A 22,485-nucleotide genomic window follows, 5' to 3' on the forward strand; every position below is an offset into this window, starting at 1 on the left:
CATCTATTTTTGTTATGTTAGCTCAGCATCAGCTGTGCCTGTGATCGAGTTTTCTCTTTTCAACCCCAAAAAAAATATTTTTTTTTTAAAAAAAGAAAAGAAAATCCCCCATTAAAGACTCGGTATTGGTTTTGCCTATTGGCTATAAATCCTTCAGAGGGTAACATCAAGCAAATGACAAATGTTTGATTCGCAGGATGCAATCTTACAAAGAGATCCCTTTAACTAAATAGTTTATTCAATTTTCATGCGTGCTTCTAGCTAGGCTCAGTGATTCTAAACTTCAAATGGTAACATTATACAATCAGGACTAAAAATTGATCTTTACGCAATAGACAATATCGAAGTGATATCCCTCGATGCTTTATATTATAATGTCCACCATATAAAATAACTATTCGATATCTTCTTCCTTTGATATTATTTTTATGGCAGGCACATGCAGACGATGCATGAAGACCGACCAATCCTATTCGGGAAAGACCTCACGACAACAATGATTGGCTGGTATGATGCCACGTAATCAAAATCTACGGTGACAGAGTTGAGTGGGACCCATGCTTTCCCTCCACGTGAGGTCATCAAGGAAGAAAGCCACCGATGATAACGACGTGTATGGTCAAGATCTACCTAAAAACAGATCCCTTGTTAGACGGCTCAGATTCTCTAAACGGCTATTGTAATACTTATTTCATGATCCAACGGTTCATATTGATTCGGCGGTGACCGTCCTACAGTGTTTCCCGGGACTTGTGCTGTGTTGCGCAAATGGAATGTAAACTTGAAGCTATAACATTAAAATACCACAACATTTTAGTCTAAAACAAATAAATATTTTGAAAAAGGAAATTATATGTTAAAAAGCACGCATTATTATTGGTGGTTCCCTTTATAAAAGGAAACAACCGTGCTAGTGCCTGGCAACATCTGCCCTCTCGAGGTTAGGGTTCTTCAGAGAGAGTCTATATTTTATCAGACGATCCGTCGGATCTAGTAACGGAAGTTACGTATAAAAATTAACATGTTTTAGAAACTCTTGTTTTTCTCTTCTTTTATAAACATCGATTTCTTTTTTCAACGTATAGGGCTTTCGATCGTATTATTTGGTAGATCGTTGCCATTAAATTAAAATTACACGCTTATACAGATCTTTCTCTGTTTTCCCAATTTTTGTTGTTCGATATCTTCTTAATAACACCCACTTTTTTCTTGAAACTATATTAAATAATTTTCATTCTTTAACCAATGGAAACAATATCAGTGCAACGTTCACCGGGAAAACAGGTTTCGGATTTGAGACCATTCAAGAACCCAAAAAGAAGGGGTTCTCGTGGTTCGCTTTCGAGATCCGGAGGAAGTTTGGCTCTTCCGATGAATCCAACGTCGTCTTGGGGATCTTCCCCGGCGGCGTATCCTCCTCCGCCGCCTAATCACTCGCAGCCTCCTCTTCTTCCTCTTCCACGTGTCAACAGCTCTACTCTCCCTCTGCAACGCGTCAACAGTTCTCGGCCACGTGTCAACAGATCTACTCTTTCTTGTGCTCAGGCAAGAGCAACGTCTGAAACGCAGAATAAGAAGAACGTAGAGTACGTTGAATCCGCACCAAGGTTGACTCGAACCGGTTCGGTTCCGGTCTGGTCTAACCACCTGAATGATTTTCCTAAAGGATTTGATGGTTATCCCGGTCCAGCGATCATGTTACTATCTCCTCCGCCGAGTAGTTTGCCTATGCCTAGGTTTTCGATCAAACCGAAGCTTCGTTGCAACGCAGAAGCTGCCGGCAAAACTAATGACGTAGCCTCCGGTAACACCCGGCGAGTTTTACAGCTCCGGTGAAAAAGCAAGCGATGCTAAGTCATTACAAATAAAATAACCCCGCCCCCATGGGTTTGGGTCTGTCTTGTTTTTCAAAATGATAGAACTCTCTCCTTTTGTGTGATTTGCTATTGAAAAAAAGTTTCTTATAATGACATCTAGTTTGTAACATTAATGTAAGAAACAATACAAAAAGGTTTCTATGATGACATTGAATATTGACTTTCTAATATCGATTGTAAGAAACAAAACTGGCATTCTCTGAGAATGGAGTCACAAGAAGCATACTGGAGATGATACTAGTAATCTCAACCTTCTGTGAATCTGTGGCCACAATTGGGGCAAGTATAATATGTTGTCTGTCCTTCATCCGCTGATCTTGTCTGAAAAATAAGAAAACTCAAGATGAATACATTCATTTGACATGAAAGAGAAGACAAGAACTTGAAACACAGACTTCAAAACCTTGGAGTTACCTGTCTGGTTGTGTATACAAGCTCAGGGTGCTGGCATTTCTCGCACGCTTTTTTGATCTGCAAAGAGAATCATCAAAAACTCAAGTCAGAGATTGAGAAAAAAACGTACGAAGTTTTTGCTTTTTGTTTTGTCATAAACCTTTGGTAGCTCAGCGTCTTCCTGCGTTTTTTCACCAAACAGAGATATTCCTAGTTCTCTTCTGATATCCTACAGAAAAAGCAATGATCATGAGTTGTATACTAACTCCGCATTCGGATAGTGTCTGTAACACTCCAAATGAGAACGGAAACACCCCAAGATATGGGTTTAGACTGCTCATTACATAGCTAACAAGGGCCTGTGTGCGTTCACAGCCTAGTTGTAGTTAGTAATAACAATAGACGAAAAGAAATCAAGAGCGACGTCTTTGCTACTCCATGGAACAGAAACATATCTTGTGGTCACATGTAAGATTATATGATGCAGCAAAACTAGCCAACAAAAATCAACTGCGAATGATTTACACACATCTTGTGATTAACATATAAGATTTATATAATGCTGCAAAACTAGCCAGACAAGAATCCACACAGCTGAGTAAGGGAAAAACCATACCTCAGCAGAAACTGTGTAAGCTATATCCTTGCCAATGATTTCTGAAAACAATGACGTTTAAATCACAATAAGATTAATGGATACCATATATAACATATTAATCCAAAACGAAATTCATGGATACCTTTTGCATTTCGTGTTGTTTGGCATAGTGGACATTCTGCAGACGTAGCTGATTTCAAGATGAGCATTGTCCCACACAAGTTACAGAACAAGAAACCACTTTCCCGAGATTTCTCCATTAGAGAACCTTTAACAGAAAAACGCAAACGAAGCAAACATAACTCATCTCTACATGTTTCAATTGCTTACAGAAATCAAAATAGTGGGAATAGAACTCAAGGGGGTAACAATGGATTCTCCAGGAGAACGATTAGGATAATAATTTAAGCAAGACATAGAGACAAACCAACCTAAAAATAAATCCTGAATTAGAGATAATTGTTTAGAAACGCAATCAAACCCTAAAAGAAAATCCTGAATAGAATAGAACTGACCAGCACAAGTTGTATACAGTTAACCCACATACATAAAATCAAAATTATCAGAAAAGATAAAAAGACAAATTGATCAAAAAAAAAAAAAAACCAAAACTAATACTGAGATGCAGAGTTTATAAGCAGAGAACAGAGATTTTCGAGAGATTAAACGGGTTTCGAATGAGATGTGCTTACGGTTAGTAAGAGACGGAGGCGGCGGCGGCGACGAGGCGGAGGCGGAGGCGGAGATAGAAGAACGCAGAAAGAAAAATTGATGAAAGAGTTGTTGTATGACTTGTATCAAATATAATGGGCTTGATGCAAAATTCTAATATGGGCTTAAAATGTTTTTTTTTTAGTAAAGATATTTCGTACCAAAAAAATCAAATGAGTGAGAGAGAGCCAAGAGGATTTCAATTGAAAATTGAAACGCTCCATTTTCCGCCATTGAGACAAAAGAGAGGATGGAAGAATTCCAGAGAAGTTTTAGTCCTCCGCCGTGTCCTTCCACTGTAACAGTGCGACGGAATCCACCGAGGAAAGCTAGAGCAACACCGTATACCACTGCAGCTAAGCCTCCTGCTGCCTCCTTGGCCTCCGCGAATACCCACGAAGTTCCGTCGTTTCCGATAGACGAGATTCTCTCCATCCAAATCCCGCAATCCGAACCGAAACCTTCTATTTCGGAGAGCTTGAAGATTTTCCTGAGAATCAAACCCTTGAAAATCTTCACCAAGGCTGCTACAACCACGAAGAGCAGACCTAGAAATGTCTGGCCCCAGAATCCTTCGAAGAAGAACAACGCGAAGGAGAGCAGGAATCATGAGAATGCGAAGAAGAATAAGAAGAGCGAAGAGGCTTGTATTGCTCTCAACGATCCTTATTCGGTCACACTAACTCCGCCTCAAGCGTTGCAAGAGCTGAAACGAAGCAAGACTGAGGTATACGAAGGGTTTTCTCACGTTTTCCCCGCCGATTGTTCCCAGGTTCCGATCAAATCTCGTATCAATTACACTTCATTTTGGTCGAATTTCTAGATGGTTCTTACCAATTGACGAGTTTTCCCTCTCTGTAGAACGATGTGTATGATAAAATGGTTCAACCTTTGTTGGAGGATTTCATGAAAGGGAAAAGCGGAATGTTGGCAGCATTGGGACCTAGCGGCTCGGGGAAGACTCACACAGTCTTTGGAACTCCCAAGGATCCTGGAATTGTTCCACTTACACTGCGTCAAATTTTCAAGAAGAGCGATGAGAGCTCCCCTGGATCTTTGAGGTACTTTTTATTTAGCTTAATTTCTGATACTTCCATCTGAGTCGATTATGTATTTAACAATGAATTTTTTTTGGTAAAAAACTGTATTAAACAATGAATTTGTTTGGGCTAGACACAGTAGATATCTTGTTCCATAACATCTCTTTTCTTTTCTTCAGGCCATTTTACTTGTCCATATTTGAAATATGCTCGGAACGAGGGAAAGGGGAGAAAGCTTATGATTTACTTGGAGATGGAAGCTCCGAATTGTCTGTGCAGCAATCAACCATCAGGGGTTTGAGAGAGGTTTGTGCTTTATCGTCTTTCTTGGTTTTTAGTTTTCATATGATTATTGTAACTCTGATTGTTTTGTCTACCATGTGTGTTAAGTAGGTCCCAATCCAGAATTTGGAGGAAGCAGAGTCCTTAATTGGACAGGCAATGCTGAAACGTGCAACGGCTACAACAAATTCAAACAGCCAATCAAGGTACTTGGCAACAAAATTCTTGCTTTAACTCTTAAGGAATAAAGCATTTCTCAATAATGTTTTAACTAATTTTGGGAATGTTTTCAGTCGCTCACAATGCATCATTAACATAAGAGCAGCATCCGATGGCGTTTCTAACGAACCAAAAACGCAGTCTAGTGAGGCTATGCTGACGATAGTGGACTTAGCGGGAGCAGAAAGAGAGAAGAGAACTGGAAATCAGGTTATAATGTATTTTTTTGAACTCTTTAATATATGGACTCGCTTACAGATTTGATATGATATGCAATGTTACAAATATATATCATGCCTGAAAGTATTTGCATTATTATAAATACAGATGCAGCGTAATTGTTAGGAGAAAAGATTCCTAGCTTGACTTAAGATGTTGTCCAGTCTTGTTCTTAGCATCGCAGTTAGAATTGTTTAAAAAGTGAATTGTCTTGATCAGTAACATAAGACTTGTTCCCTGTATGCCTGTTTGATTTGTTTTGCAGGGAGAAAGGTTAGTTGAGAGTAATTTCATCAACAATACATCCATGGTTTTCGGTCAATGTTTGCGGGTAAGGGCATTGATTTTAAGACCCCCTTGAGATGACCTTTTTCTATCTTTTTTTCTTTTGTTTGTTTTACGCTTGCAATTCCACTAACCATGAGCATGATGTATATGTTGGCAGTCGCTGTTGGAGTACCAGAAGAACCGAAGGAAGGGATTGCAGAAACATCATCAAAATTCTTTGGTAGCATCTTCCTTAAAAACCCCTTTGTTCCATATTATTTGATGAGAAATTAAATTGATCAACCAGTTATTTAGTTTCCCTTCATATGCTAATGTGATTTTGGCTTTATGTAGTTAACAAGGTACTTGCGAGATTATCTAGAAGGAAAAAAGCGGATGGCTTTGGTATGCGTATTTCTGGAACTTTTTCTTGAGTTCTTGTTCAAGAGCTAATTTTGGAGACCCTGATATATACTGAAAAATTATTGTCTCCTCTATATCTATTTTACAGATTTTAACAGTCAAAGCAGGAGAAGAGGATTATCTTGATACCTCCTATCTATTGAAACAAGCATCACCGTATATGAAAATCAAGTAATGTTCGTTATCATGAACTAAAAGATGAATTCCACAGTTCTCCTAATTGCTAATGTCTTTCACTTTGGTGTGTTATTTAGATTTGATAACACTGAGGAACTTTGCAACAAGAGGCAGCTCAAGACATTTCCAAGAGTTGAGAAAAACAAGAAAATTAAACTCAGTGCTCCCAAGACTCACCAAGTAAATTTGGCTTCCTATACGCATTTATAATGTGTCTTCCGTAAAACTGGAAAGTTATTCATTTACTAAAAAAAGATGATATTGCCATCTGTAGATCGAAGAAATTGTTGCTGGAGAGAGAAACCAAATTTCTCAGGAAGGTAGGTTTTTGCTGTGAAAATTCTTTCAAATATTTTGACTGCACGGATTTAGTCTCTTGCTTATTTTTGTTTTGCTTCCTTGGTATCTATTACGATTGTTCACCAGTGAATTTGAGGGGAAAGAAAGCTGATCTAACAGACAGATCATCTCCGAGGCTGGAACATGTTGCCCCGGATAAAAACGATAGAGAGCACATCATCATGCGAAATTTTGCTAGAGTCTTATGGAACGTCCTGAAGCAGTACAACGAGAAATTAAAAGTAATGTCGTTCCATTGCCTTTTATTTACAACCAGTAGTTTGTGATGAAGCTTCTTTCCTTGATGTTATGATATATCACTGTTGAAGTAAGTTCAATGTCTATTATTCTATTTTTTTTATTAGGTTGCAGAAGGTGACATTTGCAGTCTAAAGGAAAACCTTATAAATGAACAACTCAAATCACGTGGATTGGAGACAGAGTTGATCAAACTCAAGTCTTCTTGCCTTGACTCCAAGTCAAACCTGGCAGAACCATGCATACCCGAGGTAGAAGCGCTCGTCCATGCAAAAGAACAACTCGAAGTTGACACAAGTTTGGCTAATGCGGTGAATGCGATTTGATTTTGGGTTTTATTGTTGATCCTTCACTTTCTTATATGCTTACCAAAGATATCTATTGCTAATTTCAGAGTAATATCGATGATGATCCTTGCAATTTTATCGAGTCAAGAAGAGAAATCAGCACAGAAGAATGCAATGAGTCTCCTGTGCCAAACAAAAGCATAGAATCTTGCTTAGAAAACGAGGAGATCTCTTGTGCTGAGCAAAAATGTACCGAGCAAAGTGATCCAACACTTTCACCAGAACAAGGTGAAGTTAGTCGCATCAACAACCGGCTGTCTAACATTCAAACTAAATCTGCAATATCCCGCAGATTCCCAGATTCAGAGAAACAAGAAAGGTCAAGAGTGATTTCTATTCTACACATTGGTTTAAATAGGTTTATGTATCCTCTTGCGGAGCTGTAGGAGCGGTCTCTCTCTTTCTCTCAGTCCCAATTATCTTTGGTTTTGTTCCAGAAATAGAAGACTGTTACCAGCTTCATCCAGATCACTAGCTGAGGAAATGGTTGACTTGGACATAAAAGATAACCAGATTGAGAATCTACAGGTTTAGCCATTCTGTAGCTCCACAAATCTTTGATGACTTCTCCTCAAATGTCATAATGCTCCAAAACTAGCTAACCTTCTTTCTCATCTCTAGGCTGAATTCGCCGAGACTTGTGTTCAAGAAAAATCTGAATCAACTGAGGGTCGTGAAACTGAAATCCCTGCCCGTGAAATAGAACCTGCATCAACTAAAAAACAGAGGAACAGACAGAAACCAAGAAGGTAATACATTTGGCAATCTTTCTTTGTCTCTTCTTCTCAGGCTTGCTTAATTAGGAAAACATTTGTTCTCGTAACAGGAGACTCCAACCTGCTTCATCCGTGCTATTAACAAGAGAAATAAACACGTTAGAGATCGAGGATGATGTCGCTGAGCCAAAGGTAATATACATGACCTAACAAGACACGAAGAACCTAACTTAGACAATGCTAGTAAAAAGGTTATTATATCAAAAAAATCATGTGTTTAAGTTCGCAAATTCACTTGCAGGGGACCAGAGGCGGAAAGAAGACAACAGTGGCACAACCGAGAAGCCAAGGGAGTATCACTCTCCTCCGTCTCCTCACAAACAATCTCCATCTCTAACCTTTATCAAACAAACTCTCGCATCCACATATTATTGTGCCTTCTATCGTCTTTCTGATATATGTTGTATATATAGCAGAAACTTTCTAAAATATGTTAAAAGTAAAAAATATATATTGTAATTGGTCCAAGCTTCTTTGAGCCGCAAGATGAAAATGTCCTTTTATTTACTTCCCAACTATTACAGTCTAGTTTATATTATAGTTTATTCACTGACGATTGGAACTATTTTTCCCAAAAAGATGTCCATTTTTATGGACTCAGTACGGTAAATGTTGTGGGAGCCTAAACCGAATCTGTCCTAGGCTTCACAATATTCAATGTGCCTATCGATTTCAATGAGAATCAAACAGGAAGTGTTGTATTCAATGAAGCACATTGAAATGCCTATACAAGCAATACCATAAGCTCTTATGATGACATTGAATGATTCTGTGAAGCACATTGAAATCGTGGACCAAACCGTACGCCTTGTATTCAATGTGCCTATCGATTTCATCATACATACATATCTCTGACAAAGAGATAAGAAGATACTTTAATAAAAATACAATACTCAAACTCTAACACGTTGGTTGATAAAAAAAAAAGGAAAAGAATCAAACTTGATTATCCGCGAGAAGACAAAAAAACAAAAAGTTATGATTTCAAGGAGTGGGAGACGACGACTCGGAGTCTCAGATCTAGTTTCCACAATTTCACGTTTTAAGTCGTTGAGCAGAAAGACAAGTTCCTGTTTTCTTCCTCTCCCCAAGAGAAAAGACAGAGAGAAAGAGAGATGGAGGAAGCCTCGCATCCTTACGTTCCCAGAGATCTGAAACTGCCCGGATACGTACCCATCTCCATGTCCATGTCCTCCATTCTCACTGTCTACCTCGGTGCTTCCCTCTTCGTCGTCACTCTTGTCTGGTTTCTCTTCGGTAATTCGATTCCCTTCTCGAAACAAGATGTTCGATTTTAAGTTCAATTGAGCAGATCGGAGTGAAACCTTATTAGTTCGACCTGTTTAGTCTGAGAAATTGATCCAAATCGAATCACCAACCAAAGAGAATTGTATCTTCGTCTAACGTTCTGTTGATGGGTGTGACAGGGAGGAAGAAACCGCAGCTTGACAAATTGCTCATGTGTTGGTGGGCCTTCACTGGCCTCACTCACCTGATTCTGGAGGGCTACTTCGTTTTCTCCCCTGAGTTTTTCAAGGACAACACTTCCTGTTACCTCGCTGAAGTCTGTAAGTAAATCTTCTTCCTTTTTGTTTATTTTTTTATTTTTCGATTACACAATTCTTACTTAGACTCTTTTCCTTTCCAGGGAAAGAATACAGCAAAGGTGATTCGAGATACGCAGGCAGAGATTCTGCAGTTATAGCTGTTGAAGGCATCACCGCTGTTATAGAAGGCCCTGCTTCTCTTCTTGCTGTGTAAGTCAAGTGAAACATCTTTTGCACTCGGTTTTTAATGAACATTTCTTGTCAAACTAACTGGTTTTTGTTGGAAATGAACAGATACGCCATTGCCAAGGGGAAGTCGTACAGTTACGTGCTTCAGCTTGCGATTTCGCTTGGCCAGCTCTATGGATGCCTTGTGTATTTCATTACTGCTTTCCTGGAAGGAGACAACTTTGCAACCAACTCCTTCTACTATTACTCCTACTATATCGGGGCTAATGGTTGGTGGGTCTTGATTCCTTTACTCATTTCTTTCCGTTGCTGGAATAAGATTTGCGCAGCTGCCAACAACGTCGAGACGAAGACCAAGAAGAAAATCCGTTGAAAGCAATCTTCCAAGGATTCTAGTCTATCATCTCTTTTGTGGTCTTGATCTTTGCTCGTTTCAAGGTTGTTCCTTCATATTTGGGTTCCTCTTAGCCTTGTTTTATTGTCATGGAAAGCATTTTTTGCCATGGAGTTTCCTCATTTACTTCAAATATCATTCAACTTTTTTCAGCTTTTTTGCTCATGAATTTGGTTTCTTTATCTCTTCGTGCTTGTTGATGTTAGCAATGAACAAACAAAGGGTAGAAATATGTCTTCTTTCGAGGGAAATTTTCATGTATTAAGCTTTACTCCCCTCTTCGCAAGTTGATTTTCATAAATAAAGCTTCAATTGGCCACCAAAAATAATAAATTTCCAATATGTAGTACTTTCATCCACCGAGTAATTCATATGATACTACGGCTCGTAAATGCAAACAATATTTTTATATTAACTTATTATAAATTCATTGGTTTTACAAACAAAAAACGTCAGGATGGCCGAGTGGTCTAAGGCGCCAGACTCAAGTTCTGGTCTTCGAAAGAGGGCGTGGGTTCAAATCCCACTTCTGACATTATTTCCCTTTTGGTTAGTTATTTTTTTGTAAGACTAACATAATTTTGTTGGCCTTTTGAAATGGAAATTATCAAACTAATGTAGGACATAGGCCCATCAGTTCTTAACTACAATTTCTGATATCATTTATGTTTCACACTTTCATTTCATTTAAACTTCAATCAAACACTCTAAAGAGCTAATTATCAATTTTTTGTGTTATTTTTGTAACACTTTACTTTTATATGCATTTAAACATTTGTTAGACTAGACGCCTTTAATCTCTGTTGCACCGTTCATACAACGTTGCCAATCAAAACTAAACTGATATCTGTCTGGCTTTAACTCTATGAATATAGAATAACTGAAATATCTAATCATCTACTTACATATTAGATAAAGGGATAAATCAACTATATCATCTATTTCTACAAACTCAATCGGTCAATCGGAAAACAGTTCTACTAATGACGAGAAAACGGCCTTCTAAGACCCATAAATCATTGTTTCTTCCCATACGTGGCAGATAGAGCCTGGTCAGAAGAAACGCCACATCCGACAAAAACCAAGCGAGAAAGCGACTGAGATTACATGTGAGCCGAAATTACACGTGGATGGTGAGCCACTGCTTTCGTCCAGAGCACCTTCGTAAACCATCGGTGATGTCGCCGTACTGCCGGAGGTCGGAGTTGTCATCGTCGTCGTCTCTGTGCTCTGTTCCTCAGATGATTTTAGGCTGCAAATGAGAAGGATTTAGTGAATGATGTTTCCATGTGTCTTTCTGCTATAAACGTGACAAACCATATCTATCGCTTAAAACACAAAAAAAACCATATCTATCACTAATAATAAAAAAAGGTAGTCATAATTTTCGAAAATTAATAGAAACCAAAATACTTCAAAAACAATGGAATTTGAGTAGCTCGTGACTTTGATTATACAACAAGAAAACAATTCTACTAATGGATCATCATACAAATAAGGTCATCACTATAAAAAAATTTATTTCTCACCAAACTTGAGCAAAATTAGCTGTTTATGAAATAGCTGACAAAAATAAAAAGATCACCTTGTGTTGGGAGAAGGACAGAAAGTGATGACGTAGTTAGGAGATTTGGCGCACGTGAAAGTACTTGTCTTATCATCATACGCGTAGCTATAAGCGCGTGGGCACGCGCTCTTAAAAATCCTCGAGTATGAAGACGGCTTACACGTGTCAGGCGACCCAAACGCGCCGCTGCAGCAATACTCCGGCTGCCGAAACGCCTCGCACGCACTTTTACACCCCATCGCAACCGCCTGCTTCCCGCCGCCGACGCTATTCACCCTTAGCTCCGACGGACATTTACCGTTCAAGTCGACGACGCAGCCGGTGCTGCTGCAATTCTGGCCGGAGCCGCCTTGAGGGACGACCAGCATCTGGACATTGTAGCCGTCGACGAGACTCACGTCGTAGAAATCGAGTCCGCCGGATCCGTCGAGAGTGAATTCGGCTAGAGTCGCCGGAGGAGCAGCGCCGGTGCCGGAACATTCGAGTTTACCGGAGCCGCAATCTCCGGTTGCGCAGGTGAATTTTCCATCGGAATCGGTTGAGCAGAGTGTCCTTCCCCAGAAACGACCTCCCCAAGAAGACGGCGCGTCGATTGTACGCGTCTCGCCTTTCTGGAGTACGAAGCCGGTGGTCGGTAATGGAGGAACTCCGGCGTTAGATAAAATTCCCGGCCAGACTGTGTAGTCGCATTTGTTCGCGATTATGAAGCTCCGCGACATAACTCCTGAAATAGAAAAAAAAATTTAAGAAATTTAAAAATAATTATACAGCCGTTAAATCTGTGAGATTCAGGAAAATAAGAGGAGATACTTACCGGATAAGAAACAACTCGATAAGAAGAAGAAGAAGATCAATGCCATGATTGGGTAGTGGAAAAATTGTGAATGCTCTGTTTCTTCTGCTTCTTCTTTTGAGAGCGAAACAGAGATGGGAAAAAAACAGAGGACTGATTTAAAGAGGAAGGAGAATCTGTTGACGATATTTTTAATCAGCTGTAATCAAGTGTTGATGTATGTTGGTGGCTTACGGTGAGCCTGATGACGTGGTTGATTTTAAGTGGATATATATAGGACTTAGCCGTTCTGATTCTCTGACAAAAAGATAAAAGAGAGAAGAAACATTTAGCCTGCTAGATTTCTCTTTTCTGTTGGTCAGCTTCAAGAAAAAATCTAAACCATACTCATGTTATGTATATTCAAAATATCTTGAATCTAAAATTTGTGGTTTGAATGTAAACTTATAAGGTGTAACGTAAATGTTTTTCAGATGAATTTGTCTAACCCAAAATCAACTACTCGACTATACAAGTGTCCTAAGAAACCTCAAACCATTGCTTGTTTAAATAGATGCATGAATTTTTATAGTAGACTTTCATTTGATAATGTTTTTTCGATAAGATTGGATATTACTCATCTCTTTGTCAGAGGATTGCTTATCTACCTTTCATTTTAAATATCAGTGTCAATTGAAGGCAATTCTCTAACCAATTAATTTGTTTTTATCAGAGTTTAGATAAAATTGACATTTTTGACATTTTTTGGATGGGTATACCAATGATTCACCTATCTTAGAGAAAATAATGGCAACTAGATGATAAGAAAGAAAAACCCCTTTTTAGTATAATATATCTAAATAAACTTACTCCAAATTACAGAAATTTGAATGGGAAAATTACACTTTTGTTCCACTATACTTGCCATTAAATGTTAACAGCTCTTAATCAGTAGACTTCAACGTTCCATTGCTCTGCCTTCTTCAACTGCTTCTTATAATCAAACCAGTCAATACCTAAACCATCACCAAAAAAAAAAAAAAAGTCTTTCATTACCTTTAATTATGCAACGGATGTTTCAAGATTTAGAGTGTTATTAATCTGAAAGTTTTACCGTCTTTAGCAGCCAGTGAGACCATAATGTCATCGATTCCTTTCTCCATGCCCTTAAGACCACACATGTAGACAAAAGTGTTGTCTTTCTTCAATAACTCCCATAACTCAGCTGCGTATTGCGCCATTCTGGTCTGGATATACATCTTCTCTCCTTTCTCGTTCGCTTGTTCTCTGCTTATCGCATAATCAACCCTGAAATTCTCGGGGGCCTTTGCCTTCATCTTAGCAAACTCCTGAGTTTCAATCAAACGACAGAAATGAGGATTAACTTAACTGTAAGTGTTTGAGAAATTAGAAGAAACCAGAAGAAGAGTTTGGGTGTGTGTGCCTCTTGGTAAAGCAATGAGCTAGTGGTTGGCACTCCCAAGAACAGCCAAGCTAAGCCATTAAACTGCATCACGACGATTGCAAAGATGTTAGATTTCGTATACATTCGGTCAAAATCAAAAAGATTATCGACTGAAGCATGCACTCACCTTGTAGTCATCGTGTTTCTCGAAGAACATCTTCCACAAGAAAGACCGGAAAGGAGCGATTCCTGTCCCTGTGGCAAGCTGTAGTTGTCATTAAGAAGAAAACGGTTCTATTAGTGATTAGTGTTGTTTCAAGAATTAGGATTTATAGAGAATCATAAGTATGTGAAGATATTTGAGGTGAAGGATAGAGACCATAATAACAGTGGCGTTTGGATCCTTTGGCATAAGCATTTCTTTTCCTACAGGACCAGTGAGTTTAACTTCACTTCCTGGTTTCAAGTCACCTAAAAAATAGAAAAGAAAATTTGAAAGCGAATAGGTAAAAGAAGTTTGAGGAAAAAGCAAGTATGTATCACTGGTACTTACACAAGAAATTTGAGCAAACTCCTTTAACAGTCTCTCCTGCGTCATTAGTATAGACGAGCCTTTTCACGCACAAAGAAACCTGCAATAAGTTGTTCATTTACTTAACCAGGCGACGACACAAAATGTATTCTTACGTAGAATTTTAAAGGAAATGGTCAATTACGGTTTCAGAATTGCCGAGATCTCCAAGAGCGCTGCTTGCAATCGAGTAAAGCCTGACTTTGTGAGGCTTTCCATTCTTGTCAATTCCATCAGCAATCACACCAACAGATTGCCCCTCTCTGTACGGGATTTCTCCTATCGAAGACACATAAATGCTACATCAAGAGATGAATCATACGTAGAACTGTAAAGTACGAAGCTTTTGTTTTTGGGTGAGACTCAAGTAATGGAATCCAAACCTTCATGGCTGAAAAGCATGTGCCAGGTCTCTCCAGGAGCATCATCTGCTGTGATTTTGGTGTTGAGAAGGACTTTTCCGGTGTAAGGCTCCTTTGGTCTGTACTTGTTAGTAACCACACCTTCCTCGTTCTTCTTAGACACTTTCTCTACTTTCTTCACAGGAGTATCTGTTGTGGCTTCAGCTCTGACGGAAACCAATCTTTTACCTGTCACTGCATTGTTGCTTTTGTATTGAAAAGCACCCTTTAGAACACAACAACAAACAAACAAAACCAGAGAGACCTAATCAAGATCCAATCAGATGCCAGATGAAACTCAGTACATTGATCTTCCAAAAGTTGAGATCTTTTGGGGAAAATTTGAGAGATTAGATATTAAGGTGAAAACCCAGAAGCTGTAAACTTAACTAAACAACAAACCAGAGACCTAATCTAGTACACTGATCTAGGAACCATCTTCTCAGGATAATCGAGAAATCATCAATCAATTTTCCAAATGTTCTTCATTCTCTAGATCTTATAGTAAAATAACAGAAGCACATTTATCCAAGTTGCAAACTTCACTGAACAAGTTAATAAGACCCAGAAGATCAAGCAAGACCCTTAAAAGCAGAGTATATCTAGAACTCGACTACACTTGTTTGATCTTCTTTCATGTCTTCATATCTAGAACTCGACTACACTTGTTTGATCTTCTTTCATGTCTTCGTCATAATCCTGTTGAGAAAAGCTAAAACAATACCTTACCAAACCTGATCCATTCAGGAGCAATGGCGCAACTTGTAGCTGGAAGAGAAGAAGATTTTGAAGATGTGAGAGAAACAGCAGCATTCAAAGTAGTCGCCATTGCCGAGGAAATGAAATGAAATGAAATTGGGAGAAAATTTCAAGGGAGTATTAAAAGGAATCAGAAGGAGAGAGATAAGAGAAGGATTGGAAGACATTTTGTGTTTGGGTGGATGAGGTTTGAAGAAGAGAGTATCTTCGTTGATCAAAGTTGTGGTCATCGTTATTTGACTAGAAGCTATATGTATCTCTTTTGTTTTGTTTTTTCTTTAAAAAATATCTTGTATGTAACGCATTATACGGTATCGACAGAATATAAAATCAGTAAGCCATATTAAAACAGGGGTCGTACCAATATGGTTAGACCGGAAATTAGTTAAAACCGGATCAAATACAGTATGCCGTAAGAACCGAACCGGATTAACACACTTTACTCCAGCACGTGCAAAACACAAGTATGCCACGCAGATGATTGTGTCGAGAGAGAATTCTGTTGTTAAGAGTGTGTGCCTTAACACTCAGATTACAAGATTGCTCATCAGTTTCCATCAAGCTAGGGACTACAGAATCAATGAAAGATTCAATAAAACTCGAAACACAAAGCTTGATTTTCAGCAATGAGATCCTCAGATCAGCTACTTTGTTTCTCTCTTAGGCTGTAAAGTGACTCTAGCTGCTCAAAATTTAAAAGCTTGTTTACGTCGATGTCATGGAGAATATATTTTTGTTAGCTTCTTGCATCGCTGAGATCACGACCGCTGCATCAACTTCAAAAGTAACCTCACTAAAACCAAATGCTTAAAACACTCGAGCCGCTAGATATAGAGTCAAGTCTCGGTACTGATCTCAAACCAAACCAAAGCACTTCCATCTCTTAAAACCGATCCCAATCCACTTTGTGATGTTTTTTGAATCAATTTTCATGAGTTATTATTTTTTCTCTTCTTTTTTACATGCTGATATTACGGTCTTGATATTACAATTTCAGTAAGAGATTTTTATAATTCCTCAACAATTAATCGAATTCTGATTTAACGATTTCCTGTACAACATTATATTCACAATCTTATTGTAGTTTAATTAAGAGATATTCAGGATTTACGGACAAGGAAAGACATGGCGGTTAAGAGAGATGAATTTTCTGTGTAAAATATAGAGCCTCAATTCATCAATTGTTGTCCTTTGTTGTTCTTAAATGATTCTAACATCTCCTTAAAGTCATTTAACTCATCTCTGGTATTCATCAAGAGAAAACGCGAAAAAAGATATACAAAACAAAGGCGATGAATCTCTTTTGCCCTAAGAAACTTTAAAATAAAACATAGAATGAAAAATCAACGAGTTTTTGGTTGAAAACAAAACGAGATTGGGAATGGAAAAAGTTTTTTCATCAGAGAAGAGCGATCGGTACATCAATCGACACATAGTCTCAGACGACCGTCGTGAGAATTTTAGATCAAATCTCATCATTTGAAATTTAACTTCTTTCACATTAAAAACACAAAAAAAATTCAGCTTTCTTTTGCAAAATAAAACAAAGACCATCAAAGATGAAAGCTATAGAGAGAAGAAGAAAAAAGAAAAGAGATACGAGTTTTGACCGGCGATACAGCTAACGAAGAAAACTAGATGGCCTTTTAAAGGATGATGGAGCAAGTCTAGGGTTATCTAAACTGGTACGATATCGTTTTTAAATAATGGGCTCGTTGAGTTATCTACATGGCCCATTTCTGATTTAACTGGATCGAGTTCTGAAATTGAAAAGGTTGATATTCGCATTCGTTTCTTCTTACTTGTCATTTAAAAATATAAAAAATATAATTGACAATATATAATTATTAATGAAAATAAATCTCTTTTTTCTTTAAATAACATCTTTTTTCCCTTACGTTCCTCTACAACTTGAGAAAAATGATTAAATTTGTTTTTGTATAGACATTTTCATATGCAGACATGCATGCTCTCATTGCTATTTGATAAACACATTTAATTCATCTAATATGTCGTGACTGAATCATGCACCACCAATACATCGAATCCTTATCCTCCAGTCCAAAAGGTGTTTGAAACTAATTAAATATTGGTGCATGATTCAACTTGGAGGATCTTGGACCATTATTTGATCTCTGCAACAACGAGTGGTGTGACTTGCTCCTTAAGGTTCCCGGGACAGCTGAATTCAGCAAGAGTGGGACTACAATAACTAAATGAGGAAATCCTCAACGTATTGAACAAGAACTCGTCTTATTTCGTGAAGTGGATCGCAAGCAACGTGAAATCTAGCTTTTGTTATTCAATCTAAGTCTTTTTTATAACACTTTGTCTAATTGATTTATTGGAATTCTCAAGCTACTGTGTCTAGTAATAACTACAAACGTGTTCTTTTCTGCACGCATTTCCTTTCAAACATCGATCAGTCACACTCACATCTTCATTAAGTTGCCAATTTTTTATTTAGACAAAAAATCAAATTTTACCATTTTTTGACGCAAATTTTGGTTTAAAACATACATTTCTGATACATGTATACAGTATAAGCCACTCTTCATTTATTAAGGACTAAATAAGATGATCGTTGTTATTAATTTATCTTTTGAGATATGTAAACTATGAGAGACAGAGGAGACGTTGTGGGTCAAAAATAGACACAACGCAATAAACTTTCCCAGTCAAAATTAAAATTTAGAGTTTCTACTTAAAACTATATATATAGAAAATGAAAAAGAAAACGAAAACGTAAAGAATATCACCGTGATATGAGAAGTATGATCAGTTATGACATGAGCTTAGGTAATGAAGCAATAAGCAAAATTACGTGGGAGAAGTTTGAGCCTCTTGGATCTACATATGGCAATTCTTTTCTGTCTCACTTCTTTAAACAATCTCTCATATTCCTAAATTGATGCACCACATGAATGGAGAAACCTTCGCTATAAATAAGTTTGTACGAAATTAGAACAATAATGTTTTTGATTTTGTATAAATTGACGTCTTTTTTTTAATACCGCCTATGAGTTCTATATCATTAGACATGAATCTGAATATAAAACACAAAAACTACTTTTTCAAGACCTGCTGCGATTTGGAACAAGAAAATATGATGTGAATCTAACTTACAACTATATCACATGACACAATATTTACTAAACAATTCACAACTACTTAGTTAACCTCATAATATATTAAAAAAACAAATTGATTGACTAGTTATCTCGATTAAAAAAATATACCCACAACTACTTTGCATAGTTATTTTCATAGTATATTTTTAAAAATTTGTACGGATTTATCTTAAGATGGATCTAAATTGAACAAAATTCAAATACATTGTTTGGAGCTAGTGCACAAGACAAAGATTATTCTTTGTATCCGCTTGCGTTTGGGATAGTTGACTCTGAAAACAAACATGCGTGTACCTGGTTTTTAAGAGGACTTAAGATCGTGATACCTGATGCGTCTGATTTAATCTTTCTTTCAGATATAACTCATTTTATTGCAAAAGCATTTTCAGTGGTTTATCTGCTTACACATCATGATATTTGTAGAATTCATCCGTTGAAAAATATAACATCAAAGTAAGGAAGAATTGGGTTGTAATAAACCAAATAATTCACACTACTTATTTATTTATCTAAATTCTACCAAGTCAATAATATATGTTCAGCTTAATACAGTTATTCAATAAAACCATTTAAAGTTTTTATTAATAGCTTTGGGAAAAAAATTAAGATGTATTACCAACAAAAATAATGTGGTATCATTTTATTAGATTATATATAGATTATACTTATCATAAAAAATGATGTAAGTTAATACTCTTGTAAACTTTGAGGATACTTTGTTTGGTTTTAAAATTGCCTGTGATGAGCAAATTACCCGCTCAATCTTTAAGGTGTGAGAGACTCATAATAAAAGCCGATGATCTCAGTGGACAATCCTCCAATATTACGAGGGTCCTGCCGTATCTAGGAAACGAAAACAAGGTCAAATACTAAAGACAAAAGGAAGTAGTGAGACTTTGAAAGTCAAAACTCATGGTTATGTCCCACTTCTGTGCACACATGTATCAGAAACAATAAACCAGCTCTGCCATTGATCTCACAGAATTCGACTTTGAGGAATTCTACAAATTAAGTCCCTAAATAACAATTAAATAGTTTCAAATCACATTTCAACTACTTGGCTCTGGACTTCTTAGAGACTCTGCTAGCCAGGAAATCATCATCATCATCAGAATCCATCTTCCGCTTCTTCGCAGTTGGTTTCGAATCGTTTACTTTCTTTTTGCCTGACAAAGCTTCAGATGATGTTTTTATTTCCTTCTTCGCGGACACTGGTTTGGAGCTGGCTCTTGGAGTAGAAGCTGCAGATTTTGCTGGAGAACTGAACTTTCCACTCTTTTGAAGTTTCCTCTCAAGAACTTTTTTCGCTTCTGCAGCTGGAAGCAACCCAGACTCCATCAACCTGTGATCAAAAACTCACAAAGCGTTTTCAAATAAACAGAGCAATCCGGCAAGTGATGAACAGAACCCACACAATAACCATCACAGATATAATACAGTGTGGTTGGTTTTAAAGGACTCGCCTTTCTTACGAACAATGTGAGTCTCTTTCAAAATTCATGTGAGCTTTAATGACAGTGTCACAACACAGAAGAGAGTCAGAGACAGTATAATAACTAACACAAGTAGGCATGAAGTCTCAGAGGAAAACCGAAAAGAGAAGATGAGAGAATAAACGGAATATTTCAACTTGGTGTAACACAAAGTTCTACACACAGAGAGATCAAAAAGAATAATCAGGTTCACAACAATGTAGGCACACAAAGGAATAGAAATGCTCACCAAATCTGAGCCATTTCGCTAGTGGGAACTTGCTTGTGAAGTGACTCGTAGAAAATCCTAAGTGGGTCTCTCTGCAGAATTACAAAATCAAAAAGGCAAGTTTTTTTTTCAATCGAATTCGCCACAAATCTAAAATCAGAGAAAAAGACAGTGAATAATTACCTCCTCAGGTGTGTCTCTCTTCTGACCAGGTAAATCATAGACTTTCTTTTCCCTCTTCTTCTTTGCTTCTTCTTCTTTCCCTGTCTTCTTCTTCTTTTTTGCTTCTTCTTCTTTCCCTTTACTCTTCGTCTTTACTTCTTCTTCTTCTTTCTCTGTCTTCTTCTTCAACTCTTTCTCCTAAAAAACAGAGAGAGACACCAACACAAGGCTTCATCAAATTAACGATTATATTAATCTCCCTATATTCGCCACTTATTACTCAATTTTCCGGGATTTCCTAATTTCTGAAACACTAATCTCATCTCTAAGAATTTACACACAGAGAGTGGCAGAGAGGGAGAGAGTGAGAGAAAAATAAACCTTTGAGGCTCCAGCAGAGGAATTTCTCTTGGAAATGGGTTTCTCATCGTCGTCTTCATCAATCTCCTTCTTCTTTACGGGCTTTGGGCGAGACCCAGATAAAGATGATTTGATGGGTTTGTCATCATCATCGTCTTCGTTCTCTTCTTTCTTCAGTTTCCTCGCAGCTGTCGAAGACGAACCAGCATTGTTTGCATTCATGGCCTTCTTCCTCACAAAGGAATTCAAGCTCTTGTTGTCTTCCTCAGCCTCCTCTTTCCTCACAGCTTTCGCATCCTCCGATGGCATCTTCTTTTTCTATCAACAAAAGATCGAAACCTTGACAGAAAATTTGGGGGAGATTTGAGAAGGAAACCGCTGTGTTTTTCCCTTCCATCAATTGTGCCCTAATCCAAAAATAATGGGAACTTTACACGGCGTCGTTTCATCCTCTAAACCGAAAAGCAAAATCAATTAGTTGAACCGGAATCAAAAATCTGATGGTTTAAAGAAGAATCCGGTAAATTAGTAAAAACTTTTCTGTTTGTTGAAGTATTTAAAAATGTTTTAAAGAAATAGTGATAATAGAAAGATCCAACGATTATCAGTTTTAATGTACAAAAGTTGTCATCTTTCTTTGTAAATTCTTTATTTAGTATATTAAAGGGGTTAAATCAATTTCGGACCATGGTTCTTGGAAAAACACTTACGTCTCATTATTTTATTATGAACAATCTTTAGCATATTTTGAATTTGAAATATAATTTACAAAATATTATTAATTCTAAGCCAATGTTATCTCGTTTGTTTCATTGAACGTATTAACCTCTATGATATTCACATAAGGAGGATGACCAATTCGTGCACGCATATGTGGCAAAGAAGAATAACCCTTGTCGCTGCTACTAAACTAGCTTGACCAAGGGTATTTTCTATTTTATCTCAATGTTTTAAGAAATTTTTTAAGAAACACAAAATTCATAGTTTTTCTCTTGTTCGAAAAATTCGAAAAAATTGATTCTCTTACTCTTAAAATGGTTTGTATGAAACTAATCTCAAGATGCGGCGGTCATGAGGTATGTTGTTCGATCATCATAATCTATATACATTTGGTGTGATTCAATCGAGTATGATTGAGATTATTATTGAAATCAGCTGGTGAACGAGGGAGTAAGAGGAGATTCTTTGGGTCGTATGGATCAACTCATCTTTCAAGATAATCCAGATGTTTCTAGAGAATCCACAGATTGATCGTATTGATCAAGTCGTGGTTGTTCAAGCACTTGAAGTTATAGAAAATGAAGTCGTGAATGGAGATAATCTTTAAGAACATGGATCTTTAAGATTAGTTTCTACATTGTATTTTATTTTCATGTTTAATAGTTATTGATATTGTCTTATTAATTGGATTTAGAGAGAATGAAGTCGTGAATGGAAAAAATAAATTCGTGAATGGACAAAATTAGAGCTGGACTGTGATAGAAACTAATGAAGCATAGATTTCAGGGTTTGAAAGGGTTATTAACTTTAGGGACCAAATTTTAGAGGAAAATCCTTTTAGTTTAGTTGGTAGTGTCAGAATCTGTAATATCCAACGTGT

At 37.4% G+C, this 22,485-nt stretch overlaps 7 protein-coding genes and 2 non-coding genes across 11 annotated transcripts; 4 read left to right on the forward strand and 5 right to left on the reverse strand.

Annotated features, from left to right (window-relative positions):
* The first annotated feature begins 906 nt into the window (after positions 1-906).
* Positions 907-2,021, forward strand: LOC18992924. 2 transcript variants are annotated; one of them, XM_024153344.1, is made up of 2 exons: positions 907-1,002; positions 1,262-2,021. In XM_024153344.1, coding segments are annotated over exons 1-2 (576 nt in total). In that variant the 5' UTR covers positions 907-1,001; the 3' UTR covers positions 1,837-2,021. The 2 variants fall into 2 exon arrangements, with proteins under 2 accessions (XP_024009112.1, XP_024009111.1); XM_024153343.1 differs by having other exon boundaries at positions 929-2,021.
* Positions 1,945-3,665, reverse strand: LOC18992925 (DNA-directed RNA polymerase I subunit RPA12). Its single transcript, XM_006416376.2, has 6 exons — positions 3,561-3,665; positions 3,011-3,136; positions 2,887-2,927; positions 2,431-2,499; positions 2,292-2,348; positions 1,945-2,198 (listed from the first exon to the last, which is right to left on the reverse strand). The coding sequence occupies exons 2-6, from the start codon at positions 3,126-3,128 to the stop codon at positions 2,124-2,126; spliced, it is 360 nt and encodes a 119-aa protein (XP_006416439.1). The 5' UTR covers positions 3,129-3,136; positions 3,561-3,665; the 3' UTR covers positions 1,945-2,123.
* A 154-nt stretch (positions 3,666-3,819) lies between these two features.
* On the forward strand, positions 3,820-8,401 carry LOC18992926 (kinesin-like protein KIN-6). 2 transcript variants are annotated; one of them, XM_024153429.1, is made up of 18 exons: positions 3,820-4,351; positions 4,441-4,640; positions 4,799-4,925; positions 5,013-5,107; positions 5,195-5,330; positions 5,605-5,670; positions 5,785-5,847; positions 5,961-6,011; positions 6,118-6,200; positions 6,284-6,386; positions 6,481-6,526; positions 6,633-6,787; positions 6,911-7,114; positions 7,198-7,469; positions 7,588-7,678; positions 7,772-7,899; positions 7,977-8,058; positions 8,168-8,401. In XM_024153429.1, exons 1-18 carry the CDS (start codon positions 3,830-3,832, stop codon positions 8,261-8,263), a joined length of 2,520 nt encoding a protein of 839 aa, XP_024009197.1. In that variant the 5' UTR covers positions 3,820-3,829; the 3' UTR covers positions 8,264-8,401. The 2 variants fall into 2 exon arrangements, with proteins under 2 accessions (XP_024009197.1, XP_024009198.1); XM_024153430.1 differs by having other exon boundaries at positions 3,830-4,351; positions 6,911-7,054.
* Positions 8,402-8,867: 466 nt separating this feature from the next.
* On the forward strand, positions 8,868-10,325 carry LOC18992927 (probable 3-beta-hydroxysteroid-Delta(8),Delta(7)-isomerase). The gene is made up of 4 exons (XM_006416378.2): positions 8,868-9,183; positions 9,354-9,494; positions 9,575-9,683; positions 9,768-10,325. The coding sequence occupies exons 1-4, from the start codon at positions 9,042-9,044 to the stop codon at positions 10,033-10,035; spliced, it is 660 nt and encodes a 219-aa protein (XP_006416441.1). The 5' UTR covers positions 8,868-9,041; the 3' UTR covers positions 10,036-10,325.
* Positions 10,326-10,507: 182 nt separating this feature from the next.
* TRNAL-CAA lies at positions 10,508-10,591 on the forward strand. Its single transcript has one exon. It is a non-coding gene; the product is annotated as a tRNA-Leu (tRNA).
* A 427-nt stretch (positions 10,592-11,018) lies between these two features.
* LOC18992928 (thaumatin-like protein 1b) lies at positions 11,019-12,860 on the reverse strand. Its single transcript, XM_006416379.2, has 3 exons — positions 12,438-12,860; positions 11,642-12,347; positions 11,019-11,308 (listed from the first exon to the last, which is right to left on the reverse strand). The coding sequence occupies exons 1-3, from the start codon at positions 12,481-12,483 to the stop codon at positions 11,110-11,112; spliced, it is 951 nt and encodes a 316-aa protein (XP_006416442.1). The 5' UTR covers positions 12,484-12,860; the 3' UTR covers positions 11,019-11,109.
* Positions 12,861-13,214: 354 nt separating this feature from the next.
* Positions 13,215-15,727, reverse strand: LOC18992929 (ferredoxin--NADP reductase, leaf isozyme 2, chloroplastic). Its single transcript, XM_006416380.2, has 9 exons — positions 15,497-15,727; positions 14,755-14,998; positions 14,517-14,650; positions 14,354-14,432; positions 14,180-14,271; positions 13,988-14,065; positions 13,840-13,902; positions 13,510-13,744; positions 13,215-13,411 (listed from the first exon to the last, which is right to left on the reverse strand). Exons 1-9 carry the CDS (start codon positions 15,599-15,601, stop codon positions 13,344-13,346), a joined length of 1,098 nt encoding a protein of 365 aa, XP_006416443.1. The 5' UTR covers positions 15,602-15,727; the 3' UTR covers positions 13,215-13,343.
* Positions 15,728-16,925: 1,198 nt separating this feature from the next.
* On the reverse strand, positions 16,926-17,017 carry LOC112084253. The gene has a single exon (XR_002898209.1). It is a non-coding gene; the product is annotated as a small nucleolar RNA Z161/Z228 (small nucleolar RNA).
* Positions 17,018-19,611: 2,594 nt separating this feature from the next.
* Positions 19,612-21,299, reverse strand: LOC18992930 (transcriptional regulator ATRX homolog). The gene is made up of 4 exons (XM_006416381.2): positions 20,907-21,299; positions 20,547-20,723; positions 20,385-20,455; positions 19,612-20,004 (listed from the first exon to the last, which is right to left on the reverse strand). The coding sequence occupies exons 1-4, from the start codon at positions 21,192-21,194 to the stop codon at positions 19,716-19,718; spliced, it is 825 nt and encodes a 274-aa protein (XP_006416444.1). The 5' UTR covers positions 21,195-21,299; the 3' UTR covers positions 19,612-19,715.
* Between the last annotated feature and the right edge of the window lie 1,186 nt (positions 21,300-22,485).

Source organism: Eutrema salsugineum, unplaced genomic scaffold, assembly GCF_000478725.1.
Source record: "Eutrema salsugineum unplaced genomic scaffold, Eutsalg1_0 scaffold_5, whole genome shotgun sequence".
NCBI lineage: Eukaryota > Viridiplantae > Streptophyta > Magnoliopsida > Brassicales > Brassicaceae > Eutrema > Eutrema salsugineum.

What these genes read in the sequence shown, in the direction of transcription:
- LOC18992924 (XM_024153343.1), top strand. Translation starts at nt 1,246, where the DNA reads ATGGAAACAATATCAGTGCAACGTTCACCGGGAAAACAGGTTTCGGAT.
- LOC18992925 (XM_006416376.2), bottom strand. Translation starts at nt 3,128, where the DNA reads ATGGAGAAATCTCGGGAAAGTGGTTTCTTGTTCTGTAACTTGTGTGGG. An exon ending in AACAACACGAAATGCAAAAG is followed by an intron (nt 2,928 to 3,010) that starts GTATCCATGAAT and finishes CATTGTTTTCAG; the next exon opens with AAATCATTGGCAAGGATATA. An exon ending in TTGTATACACAACCAGACAG is followed by an intron (nt 2,199 to 2,291) that starts GTAACTCCAAGG and finishes CTTATTTTTCAG; the next exon opens with ACAAGATCAGCGGATGAAGG.
- LOC18992926 (XM_024153429.1), top strand. Translation starts at nt 3,830, where the DNA reads ATGGAAGAATTCCAGAGAAGTTTTAGTCCTCCGCCGTGTCCTTCCACT. An exon ending in TCCCCGCCGATTGTTCCCAG is followed by an intron (nt 4,352 to 4,440) that starts GTTCCGATCAAA and finishes CCCTCTCTGTAG; the next exon opens with AACGATGTGTATGATAAAAT. An exon ending in ACCAGATTGAGAATCTACAG is followed by an intron (nt 7,679 to 7,771) that starts GTTTAGCCATTC and finishes TCTCATCTCTAG; the next exon opens with GCTGAATTCGCCGAGACTTG.
- LOC18992927 (XM_006416378.2), top strand. Translation starts at nt 9,042, where the DNA reads ATGGAGGAAGCCTCGCATCCTTACGTTCCCAGAGATCTGAAACTGCCC. An exon ending in TCTTGTCTGGTTTCTCTTCG is followed by an intron (nt 9,184 to 9,353) that starts GTAATTCGATTC and finishes TGGGTGTGACAG; the next exon opens with GGAGGAAGAAACCGCAGCTT. An exon ending in CCTGCTTCTCTTCTTGCTGT is followed by an intron (nt 9,684 to 9,767) that starts GTAAGTCAAGTG and finishes GGAAATGAACAG; the next exon opens with ATACGCCATTGCCAAGGGGA.
- LOC18992928 (XM_006416379.2), bottom strand. Translation starts at nt 12,483, where the DNA reads ATGGCATTGATCTTCTTCTTCTTCTTATCGAGTTGTTTCTTATCCG. An exon ending in ATCGAGTTGTTTCTTATCCG is followed by an intron (nt 12,348 to 12,437) that starts GTAAGTATCTCC and finishes TTTCTATTTCAG; the next exon opens with GAGTTATGTCGCGGAGCTTC. An exon ending in TGTCCTTCTCCCAACACAAG is followed by an intron (nt 11,309 to 11,641) that starts GTGATCTTTTTA and finishes TCTCATTTGCAG; the next exon opens with CCTAAAATCATCTGAGGAAC.
- LOC18992929 (XM_006416380.2), bottom strand. Translation starts at nt 15,601, where the DNA reads ATGGCGACTACTTTGAATGCTGCTGTTTCTCTCACATCTTCAAAATCT. An exon ending in CATGCTTTTCAGCCATGAAG is followed by an intron (nt 14,651 to 14,754) that starts GTTTGGATTCCA and finishes TGTCTTCGATAG; the next exon opens with GAGAAATCCCGTACAGAGAG. An exon ending in ATCTCGGCAATTCTGAAACC is followed by an intron (nt 14,433 to 14,516) that starts GTAATTGACCAT and finishes AACTTATTGCAG; the next exon opens with GTTTCTTTGTGCGTGAAAAG.
- LOC18992930 (XM_006416381.2), bottom strand. Translation starts at nt 21,194, where the DNA reads ATGCCATCGGAGGATGCGAAAGCTGTGAGGAAAGAGGAGGCTGAGGAA. An exon ending in AGAGAGACACACCTGAGGAG is followed by an intron (nt 20,456 to 20,546) that starts GTAATTATTCAC and finishes GTAATTCTGCAG; the next exon opens with AGAGACCCACTTAGGATTTT. An exon ending in AGCGAAATGGCTCAGATTTG is followed by an intron (nt 20,005 to 20,384) that starts GTGAGCATTTCT and finishes TTTTGATCACAG; the next exon opens with GTTGATGGAGTCTGGGTTGC.